We start from the raw sequence: 12,069 nt of genomic DNA on the forward strand, positions 1-12,069 counted from the left end.
GCAGATTTCACACCCATTGTCACCGCTCTCTCTCGTTTGAATCAACAGTTTACAATAGCATTCTCTCTAAACAAATCCTTAATTTCTGCTTCTCTGAGGCCGTAGTAATCAATGGCGCGTACCAAGCAAACAGCTAGGAAGTCAACCGGAGGCAAGGCGCCACGTAAGCAGCTGGCGACGAAAGCCGCAAGGAAGTCGGCTCCGGCCACCGGAGGAGTGAAGAAACCTCACCGATTCAGGCCAGGAACGGTGGCATTGAGAGAAATCAGGAAGTACCAGAAGAGCACGGAGCTGTTGATTCGGAAGCTCCCGTTCCAGAGGCTGGTGAGGGAGATCGCTCAGGATTTCAAGACGGATCTGAGGTTCCAAAGCAGCGCAGTCGCCGCTCTCCAAGAAGCCGCTGAAGCTTATCTCGTTGGGCTCTTTGAAGATACCAATCTCTGCGCCATTCACGCGAAAAGGGTTACCATTATGCCCAAGGATATTCAGCTTGCTAGGAGGATCAGGGGAGAGAGAGCTTAATTACTCTTGTATTTACTCTGTTTTATTTCTAGTCCGATTTTAGTGTTTCGCTAAAAAAGAACGAATGATGAAATCAATTTGGGAAATCTAATCAGAGCGATTGCATAGTTTGCTTTTATGATTCTCATGCTGAATTTGAGATTTAGTTTTCTCATTTATTCTTTCACTTTTGCGCATTGGAGTAATTCTGGATTCATTTCGATGCTATATCTTTTCACAACATTTTAATCTTGAAATGTTAATTAATCATTTTAAGGGGAAATAATTTTTGAAAAGACATCCCTGTAAATAACGTGTTGTCGTAATCGATTTTCGTCCGGGTACGAATTTTACTTGGTGGGAAAAGTGATGTGAATAAATTAATGATTTTGATTTTTTTTTAAAAATATTTTGGGAGTCGTCATCGGCCTTTTAGGTTAAATAAGTCGATTACCTAAAAATCATCTTTTAAAAGAGTTTTTAAAAAAATATCGATTAAAAGATAAACTGATCTACGTTTTAACCAAAAAATCATTTTTTTAATAATAAAAATTGATTCGTGATCGGTTATGTTTAGGGAAGGATTAGCACCCCTACAACGCCTAAAATTGGTACTTTTTAATTATAAATTGTCTCTATTATTAGAAATTAAAAATTTAAAATATATTTAATTTATAATCATATTATTTTAAAATTATAATTATGAAAAATATATATTAATTTATATATATTTATAAATAAAATATTTATTTATTTAAAAATATCAGAAAATGACTTCTAGGTGTCTTAAGACAGCTATTTTCTTCGATATTAAAAAATAAATAACTAATTAAAACAATTAATATATAATTTATAAAATAGGATATTTATTTATTTAAAAATATCAGAAAATAGACATCCAGTTATTTTAAAACTGCCCTTTATTAATATTGAAAAATAAATAAATATTAAAACAGGATTAAAATAAGTTAAAAATAATTAAATAAGATTTTAACAAATAAAATAAATAGTATAAATATATATTTATGGCTAAATTATAATAATAATAGTAATAATAATTAAAAGTAAACAAATAAAATTAACATATAACTAAACAATGAACAAAATTAAAACTATATATTTAAAATAAATAAAAATTGAAATTAGTGACTAAATTGTAACTTAATAGAATTAAATACACAAATCATAATTATTTAATTTTTCAGTGGCTAAATATGATATTCTACCTTTTATTAATTTAGTGACTAGATTAAAATTATATCAAATTCGTATATCAAATTAAAAGAAATTAAAACATGTTATTCAGGGTTTAAAATATTAATTAATAAAGTTACGAGGACTAAATTGGTTATTTACTTAAAATATTTATTATTATGCAAAGGACTAAAATAAATAAAATTAAAGTTATTAAACCGGATTAAAAGGATTATAAATTGATTTAATGACTAAAATAGAATGTTACAAAACTAAGATGGTTGCGGAAAGGGTTTATCCATACATGTAAATTACGTATATACCCCTTCCCAAAACGACGTCGTTCGGGAAGGGATATATATTTCCCTTCATAGCTGGCCCGAAGGGCCAGCAGCCTCATTCTTCTCTTCTTCTTCTCTCTCAAAAATGAGAGAAGAAGAAGCTCTCTCTCCCTTCTCTCTTAATTTCCCTCACCGGAGGGAAATGATCTTCGGTCGGCCACTGTCAAACCCGCCGCCGGCCACCACATCCGGTGGCCAAAAATTACCAAACCCACCCCAAATTAAAGCCTGGTTTCCCCTAAAGCTAAATTCGGAGGTTTTTTAGCCTAAAATACTACTGAAATGCGTAGATCTACAATTTTTTACCTTCGACCTTTGGCTTTCTGACGGCGCAAAGAGGCTATGATGACCGCTGTTCCATCGGTAAGTTTATCTTCTCTCTTTTCCTTGCTGTTTTAGTGATTTATGGTTGTTGGATTGTTTTTTTTTTCTTTGTGGTTGTTCGCTTCCCTTGTTTGCAGGTGGTCGATGGCTTTATAGCCATCACCGACGCTTGTCTTGGACCGGGTAAAAGGGTTGTAGTTTGGAGAGTCACCAAACTATAGTGGTGACTCACCGTAACCCTCAACGTGGACAGTTCTCTTCAATTCTTCTGGAGGCTTCGTGGCAGCGGCTGAGCGGCGTTGAATGTGGCGGTGGAGACAACAAAAGCGGCGGCTGGGACGTGGCCCTAGGGTATGATACCCTAGGGTTTGCATCTGGAGGTCCTTGGACCGTTGGATCAAGATCTGATCCAACGGCTGAGAGAAGAGCGACGACTGAAGTTGAGATCAATCCCTAAATAGGTTTTAGGGTTTCTTTTGGGCCAGTCTGTTGGGCATGTAATGTTTGTAATTATTTAATAATAATATATAATAATAAATAAAATTATATTAATAATAATATTAAAAACAAATGGGTAAAAAAAAATTAGTATCTTCATCTGCCCCTCTTTGCTCATTCTTGTGTTAACAAGAATAGGGTAAAGATGAAAAGATAATTTTTTTATCCATTTGACTTCACTTGATTATGATGGAAATGTTGAACAAATTCTTCTTTGGGATTAGTTATTCTTATTATAAATTTTTCAACTGGGGATGACAATTTATTTCCTTCTGTGATATAATCATGTAAAGGTTGAATAAGTTCTGCTCCTTATTCTTCAGATGAGTTCTTCTCATTATGAACACTTCTGAAAATGTTGATGCTAGTCTATCTCCTTATGCAAAAGGTTGAACAAGCTATTCTCATTATGAACTTCTTCTTGCTCTTCAGATAAGTTCTTCTCATTATGAACTTCTCTGGAAAAGTTGATCCATCGAATGATGAATTCAAACAAAAAGTTGAACAAATTCTTCTCATTATGAATTTCTTCTTCTTCAGATGACGAGTTCTTCTCATTATGAACTCTACCTGGCAATGTTAATCCATCAAATGATGAATTTAAACAAAAGGTTGAACAAGCTCTTCTCATTGTGAACTTCTTTTTCCTTCTTCAGATAAGTTCTTCTCATTATGAACTTTCTCTGGAAAAGCTGATCCATTTTAAGCAAAAGGTTGAACAAGCTCTTCTCATTATGAACTTCTTTTTCCTTCTTCAGATGAGTTCTTCTCATTATGAACTTTCTCTGGAAATGATGATCCATCGAGTGATGGATTTGAGCAAAAGGTTGAACAAGCTCTTTTCATTATGAACTTCTTATTCCTTCTTCAGATGAGTTCTTCTCATTATGAACTTTCTCTGGCAATGCTGATCCATCGGGTGATGAATTAAAGTAAAAGGTTGAACAAGTTCTTCTTATTATAAACTTCTTCTTCCTTATTCAGATGAGTTCTTCTCATTATGAACTTTCTCTTGAAATACTGATCCATCAAATGATGAATTAAAGTAAAAGGTTGAACAAGTTCTTCTTATTATGAACTTCTTCTTCCTTCTTCAGATGAGTTCTTCTCATTATGAACTTTCTCTTGAAATGTTGATCCATCAAATGATAGATTTGAGCAAAAGGTTGAACAAGCTTTTCTCATTATGAACTTCTTCTTCCTTCTTCATATGAGTTCTTCTCATTATGAACTTTCTCTGGAAAAGCTGATCCATCGAGTGATAGATTTGAATCTTTGCTAAAATCTTTGAAATTCATGTTAACCTTTAACATGTATAAAATGAATGAAAATGCACCTATTTTTGCAAATGCCTAAATATGATGCATGAATGTTAAGTTTATCTTTATTTGATTTCAAATTGGTGAACTTAGTATTTCTTCAGTTGTGTAGAAATTCAATAAATCTTTCTTCTTCAAATCGGAGAATCTATCATCTTTGAAAAATGTAGATGTAGATATAATGTCAAAACCCCCTTGAGAACAAAACTCAATGGCATAGGCTCTTGAAAAGTTTGTACTTATGTAACATGTTGATTCTGATAACTACTCATCCAATTATGAAGTGATCTTTCAAGATGATTTCACAGATATTGATAGTTCTTCTGATACCGAGGAAATCCTGAAATCTGATTCTGATGAGGAGAGTAAACTGTTATACTTGACGAAAATGGGATACTCAAATGCCAAGTCTTCAATAGTCATAGAGATGTGATCCTGATTCATCAATTGTAGAATTGACAGATTTTATATGTGCTGCTCAAATGGCTAAGGTTGCTGACATACTTCTTCCGGTAAAAGATAGGAAGCCATTATGCAATTATCCCAATTATAAGAAAAGGCAAAACTCGAGCTATGATTTTTGGGAAAGGAATAAGCAGAAGAAGCTTGAAAAGAAGCTTCTTAATGAAGACGATCATGCAGTTCATCTTTTAATTCCAATGATTGGTTATGGGGTTCCTACCGAACCAGATCAGATAACTCAAAGAACACTTCCAGAAGATGCTATTGGGTCTTCTTATTTCTACTATGAGCAAATTCATCTTTCAAATCTAATGATTGATTTTGGGGTTCATACCAAATCAGATCAGATAACTCAAAGAACACTTCCAGAAGATGCTATTGGGTCTCCTTATTTCTACTACGAGAACGTGGCACTTGCTCCAGTTAATGTTTGGACTGGAATATCACAGTATTTATTCGATGTAGAGCCAGAATTTGTAGATTCGAAGCATTTTCATACTGCTACACTGAAAAGGGGCTATATTCATAATCTGCCAATTGAGAACAATTTTCTTCTTGTTCCACTTCCAAATAACTCTATGATGGTGATAATTTGCTTACTTTGTATTCCATGCCTTTAAAAGTATTAACATAAAGTGGTATTCAGAAATCTTTAACTTATTTCAAAATTATGTTAATCCATTAAATTGAATTTTCAAAAATAAATTGAATCTCAAATAAATTAAATTTAGAGGAAATAAACTTTAGAATTTATTAATAAATAGATAGAATTGTACTCATAGGAATGATAAAAAATCAAATGACTCAACAAATTATTAGCATAAGTATTTCTAAGTTAATCAAATTGACATAATTCAGAGTACTGATGTAAGCTTTTGTCTGGAAGATCTCAAACGTTGTCAGAATGCTTGTAGATGTGAAGTTCCTCCCAAACTATCAAAATCTTAAGAGGGTTCAATTGCCAGATGCCTAATATCAATATGCATTTGAGTCGCCCTTTCAGGTTTTCAACTCAAATCCTTCCTTTGGTTACAAGATGCCCTTTACGAGTTTTCATCTTGACCCCCTATTTTTTATTTCTTTTCTTCCTTTTCCTTTTCCTTTTCCTTTTCTTCTTCTTTTTTTTTTTAATTTTTTCTTCAAGCATAATATTTCTTGACAGAATCTGAGTTTATTGGGTTTCTCAGAATTTTTCCATCTATTTTTGCCAAGATCAACGCTCCTCCGGAAAATGCTTTTTTTACAATGTATGGCCCTTCCCAATTAGGCATCCATTTCCCACGGAAATGTTTATGTATAGGCAAGATCTTTTTTAGTACTAGATCACCCTCTTGGAATTCTCTTGGATGTACTTTCTTGTCATGAGACTTCATCATCCGTTTATAATACATCTGTCCATGGAAAATAGCTTTCAATCTTTTTTCCTCAATAAGGTTCAACTGATCAAATCTAGCTTAGATCCATTCAGATTCATCCAATTTTGTTTCTCTCAAAATTTGAAGCGATGGAATCTCAACTTCAATTGGTAAGACTGCTTCCATCCCATAGACTAAAGAAAAAGGCATTGTCTCAGTAGATGTTCAAACAGTAGTTCGGTATGCATATAAAGCAAAAGGTAACTTCTCGTGCCAATCTTTGTAAGTTTCAGTGGTCTTTGTAATGATTCTCTTGATGTTCTTATTTGCTGCTTCAACTGCCCCATTCATTTTTGGACGATATGCCACTGAGTTTGCATGTTTGATCTTAAATTGTGCACACAGTTCGGTCATCATTTTGTTGTTCAGGTTTAGAGCATTATCTGTAATGATCCTTTCTGGTAGGCCATACCGGAAAATTATTACTTTCTTTATGAATTTGCAGACTGTGGACCTCTTAATATTGGCATATGAAGCAGCTTCAACCCACTTGGTAAAATAATCAATTGCCACAAGGATGAAACAATGTCCATTCGATGCTTTTGGTGTGATTGCCCCAATGACGTCTATTCCCCACATAGAAAATGGCCAGGGTGCTGTCATTACATGTAAAGGAGATGGGGGTACATGAATCTTATCTGCATATATCTGGCATTTATGACATTTCCTTGCATAATCAATGCAATCTGTGTGCATGGTAGCCCAATAGTATTCATATCTCATTATTTTTCTAGTCATGGAAATACCATTTGCATGTGTTCCACATATTCCACTGTGTACTTCTTCAATGATGCTTCTGGCTTCGCTGGTATTTAAACATCTCAATAGCATTTGATCATTTCTTCTTCTATACATAGTCTCGCCATCAAGAAAATATCCAGCAACCATTCTTCTCAAGGTTCTTTTATCAATTTCAGATGTATTTTGTGGATAACTTTGATTTTTGATATATTGCAGGATATCATAATACCATGGTTTACCATCTACCTCTTCTTCCACACTATAACAATGTGCAGGAATTTCATATACTTGCATTTTGATTGGCATCATATCAACTTTCTTAGTTGCCTGAAACATAGCAGCTAATGTAGCCAAAGCATCTGCCATTTGATTTTCTTCTCGAGGGAGATAATTGAAGGTGACTCTCTCAAATTCTTTCACTAATTCGAGGGTAAAATTTCGATATTCCAATAATTTGGGATCTTTTGTTTCCCATTCACCTCGTAATTGATACACCACTAACGATGAATCTCCATATATCTTGAGACATTTAATTTTTCTTTCTATGGCTGCTTTCAATCCCATGATACAAGCTTCATATTCCGCCATGTTATTGGTGCAAAAGAACTCCAGTCTACTTGTAAAGGGATAATAAATATTTTCTGGAGAAATTAACACTACCCCGATTCCTCGTCCCAAGGCGTTGGATGCTCCATCAAAGTAAAGCTTCCAAGATGCATCATTTGTTCCGACTTCTTCATTAATGGATATGCACAACAAATCTTCATCTGGAAAATTAAAACTCAAAGGCTGATAATCATTCGATACACGACTGGCCAGAAAATCAGCTATGACACTTCCTTTTATCGCTTTTTGGTTGACATATACAATATCAAACTCGGATAATAACATCTGTCATCTAGCCATTATGCCTGTCAAAGCTGGTGATTCCATTAAGAATTTCAAAGGATCAAGTTTGGATATCAACCAAGTAGTATGATATAACATGTATTGTCTGAGTCTTCGAGTAGCCCACACCAAGGCACAACATAATTTTTGTATTGGGGGATATCGAATTTCACAATCAGTAAATTTTTTGCTCAGATAATAAATGGCTTTTTCTTTTCTTCCATATTCATCATGTTGTCCCAATACACATCCCATCGAATTTTCAAAGACTGTCAAGTAGAGAATTAATGGTCTATCAGGCATTGGTGATACTAAAATGGGGGCATTGGATAAATATTTCTTAATAATATCCAAAGTTTCTTGACATTCTTCATTCCAGACTTCAGGATTGTTCTTTCGAAGTAATTTGAACACTGGATCACATTTGTCAGTTAATTGAGAAATGAACCGAGATATATAATTTAATCTTCCCAAAAAGCCTCGAACTTCTTTTTTTGTATTAGGTGGTGGAAGATCTTGAATTGCTTTCACTTTATCTGGATCAATCTCGATTCCTTTTTACTGACCACAAATCCCAAAAGCTTCCCAGAAGTTACCCCAAAAGTGCATTTAGCGGGGTTGAGCTTTAATTGATACTTCCTCAATCTCTGGAAAAGCTTTCTCAAATTTTGAATATGTTCTTCTTCCGTTTGGGATTTGGCAATCATGTCATCTATATATACTTCAATCTCTTTGTGCATCATGTCATAAAACAAAGTTACCATGGCTCTTTGATACGTTGCCCCTGCATTTTTCAATCCAAATGGCATTACTTTATAGCAGAATGTGCCCCACATGGTTACAAATGTTGTTTTTTCCATGTCTGCAGGATTCATTTTTATCTGATTATATCCTGAAAAGCCATTCATGAATGAAAACCATGCATGTCCTGCAGTATTGTCCACCAAGGTGTCTATGTGGGGTAATGGAAAGCTATCTTTCGGACTAGCTTTGTTGAGATCTCTGTAATCCACACACATTCGAACTTTCTCATTTTTCTTTAGTACTGGAACAATGTTGGCTACCCATTTTGGGTATTTGGCTGCTTGTAGGAAACCTGCATTAATCTGCTTCATCACTTCCTCTTTGATCTGCAACAACATTTCTGGCCTCATTCGCCTAAGCTTTTGTTGGACCGGTTTATATTCTGGATTGATTGGAAGTTTGTGCATCACTATATCTGTACTCAAACCAGGCATATCTTGATAAGACCAGACGAAGATATCTTTGAACTCTTGAAGGAGATTTATCAATTCTTGTTTTATCTGGATTGTCAGAGTAGTACCAATTTTTACCTCTTTCATTTCTTAATCTGTTCCCAGATTTACAGTCTCAATCTCTTCTTTGTGAGGTAAAATTTGCTTATCTTCTTTTTCTATCAATCTTAATAATTCAGTAGGAACATCACATTCCAGTTCATCCTCACACTCATTGATTTCCTCCAGACATATGGGCTGCTCTAAATTTATTTCTCGATTAAATTTAGGAATAAACATGCTATTAACATTGTGACACCTGCAAATTTAAGTCGGACATATTTCCGAAAAAATATAGTAAATTTATGAAATAAATGAATGTAAAAATGTAAAAAATGTAAAGAATGATTGCCATTTGAAAATTTTAAAGAAAATTTCTTATATTTAATATTAGGTGAACTTAACATAATTTCCTTTACAAGATAACAAAAAGTTTTCATACTCTTAGGCTAAACATAAAGATTAGTTCGGAATATTACTCTGTGTTAATATTAAAAACTACAGGAAGGTCTTTAGTGGTCCAATTGTTGAGTGTTTCTCCAGGAAAACAAAGGCGAATCCTAGCCAAGTATTTGCCAGTCTTGTTGTCATTCATGATCATGTTGATAAATAATCATTTCATAGCTTCTTCAACTATGCTTTGATCTTTCGTCAACTTTTCTTCTTTAAAGGCCTCAACAAGCTGTTGTTCTATATTAATTGTTCCCCCTGATCTGAATATGGTCTTCAACTGTGGGAAAAATATGTGTTCCCAAAGGATTTCTTGTCCTTTCAACCTTGCCTTTCTATCTTCACATCTTCTTTTCATCTCTTTGTTCTTTTGCTGAAAATTGGGCTTAAATCCAAGCCCAAAACGATCTTTCTTCATCTTCATACTTACAGGAACTGAACTCCCTTGAAGATTCTTTCCTAAACCTTTCCCAGTTTTAGCTCCGATGCCTAAAGTCTGTCGTACAGTCATCTTGGTGCAATCAGACAATCTGGGATATGGAATTTTGCTTCCTTCTACAATAAAGGTTGCATTGAAAAATTCAAGAGCTCAGAAAGAGCATTCGAGAGAACCATCATTGGTCTCAATATACAGAACATCACTTGTTATAGACGTAATGATTTCTTCTTCAGCTCCTACGCATATTAGTTGTTCATCAACAACGAATTTCAATTTCTGATGTAATGAAGAAGGAACAGCTCCTGCAGAATGAATCCATGGCCTCCCTAATAAACAATTATATGTAGGGTGGATGTCTATCACCACAAAGTTAATATTGTACACGACTGGTCCGATTAACAACATTATTTCCATTTTCCCAAGCACCTCTTTTTGAGTGCCATCAAAAGCTCGCACTATATTCTGATAACTTTTCATGTGTGATTTATCCACAGGCATTCTTTGAAGTGTGACTAGAGGCATCAAGTTAAGAGCGGATCCATTGTCAATCAATAATCCTGGCAAAACATGACCATGACAATGTGTGGTAATATTCAAAGCTTTTACTGACCCCATTCCGCCTTCAGGTATTTCATCATTCGTGAACGTAATGTAATTGTCAGCGGCTATATGTCCCACAATTCTGTCAAGTTTATTGAGGGATATATCTTCAGGGATAAAGGTTTGATTAAGCATTCTCATCAAAGTATTTCTGTGTGCTTCTGAATTCTTCAATAGATCAAGAATAGAAATTCACGCTTGTTGTTTATGTAGTTGTTCAACCACACTATATTCACTATGTTTCAGGAATTTCAAAAATTCTTGTGCTTGTTTTTCTGTTACAGGCTCATTGAATGCTGGAAGGGATTCATCATCAAATACCTTTTGGGGTATTACCATGGCTTTTCCTTTTGCTTTCACCTGTTATGATGCATTGGATGTTTCGGGAGAGTAACATCTCCCACTTCTTGTAAAGAATCCGACTTCACTCACTGCTTCAGACGTCGAATCCAGACTCTGTATTTTCTCCTCTATTTTTTCCAAAGAAACAGATCCTCCTACCATTGAAACATTGGTAGTATAATTCCAAGGTACCCTGCGGGTATCCTTGTATGGAAATGGTAAAGGAGTTGTGATAATTACTTTCGGCTTTGTTGGTGCAGGAATCATTGTAGATGATTTCACATTAATAATCACAGGATCACTTGCTCTCTGATTAGGTTTAGAATCATCTGATGAGCAAACATCATCTTCTCTTTTCCCTGGTTCTTCTTCAAAGAATTCTATCTCTCTGTTATTCATCAATTTTTTCACCAATTCCCTAAATTCAGGACATAGTTGAATTTCATGCCCCTTCTCTTGATGATATTTACAATAATTCTTGCCTTCATTATGTTTTGGCTAAATTCTTGTGGAATTATACCGGCTAAGGAGAATTGTTGAAATATCCAAACAAAAGGAGATTTAATTTCAGAAACGTCAGTTTTTGCTTTCTTTCTGTTCTCTTCCTGAATTGTATTCACGTTTTTATCTCCATGATTTGGCAGTGGATGATTTGATGTAGATGGTGAATTGAATTCCAACTTTCCAATGTTGATCAAATTTTGAACCACCCTTTTGAATGCCAAACAGTTTTCAATAGAATGACCCATAATTCCTTCATGGTAAACACAGTGTGCCTTTACATCATACCATGGAGGGAATGGTGGTTGCATGGGAATCAAAGGATAGGGCTGTATGACATATGCTTTTAATAGCGAATCATAGATCTCTGCATAGGGTACTGGTAAAGGTGTAAAAGACAACATTTCATTTTCCTTTCGAGATCCTCTGGACTCTGCTCGATTAGTGTTTGTTTATTCTTTCTTAACCCTTGGCTGGGTTATTGTAACACTTTTTGATGAATCCTTGTTGCAAGAGTTTGCATTGTTGACTTCATTCTCCTTTTTTCGGTACATAGGTCTTTTGGAACTAGACCCCTCATTTGATTCAATTTTGCCACTTTTCAAGACATTTTCAATGAGTTCTCCAGAAATGACCAAATCTGCAAAATTTATGGTTGCATTCCTCATTAGATGACTTAAATAAGGAGCTTTTAACGTATGGACAAACATTACTGTGGCCTCTTTTTCTGATAGAGGTGGTTGAACTTGGGCAGCTGTG

The 12,069-nt window shown here is 34.6% G+C and overlaps 1 protein-coding gene across 1 annotated transcript; it reads left to right on the top strand.

Moving 5' to 3' along the window:
- LOC120156570 (histone H3.2) lies at positions 1–11,611 on the top strand. Its single transcript, XM_039167867.1, has 2 exons — positions 1–553; positions 11,606–11,611. Exon 1 carries the CDS (start codon positions 112–114, stop codon positions 520–522), a length of 411 nt encoding a protein of 136 aa, XP_039023798.1. The 5' UTR covers positions 1–111; the 3' UTR covers positions 523–553; positions 11,606–11,611.
- Positions 11,612–12,069: the final 458 nt, after the last annotated feature.

This window comes from Hibiscus syriacus, unplaced genomic scaffold, assembly GCF_006381635.1.
Source record: "Hibiscus syriacus cultivar Baekdansim isolate YM2019G1 unplaced genomic scaffold, ASM638163v2 tig00111231_pilon, whole genome shotgun sequence".
In the NCBI taxonomy this organism is placed as follows: domain Eukaryota; kingdom Viridiplantae; phylum Streptophyta; class Magnoliopsida; order Malvales; family Malvaceae; genus Hibiscus; species Hibiscus syriacus.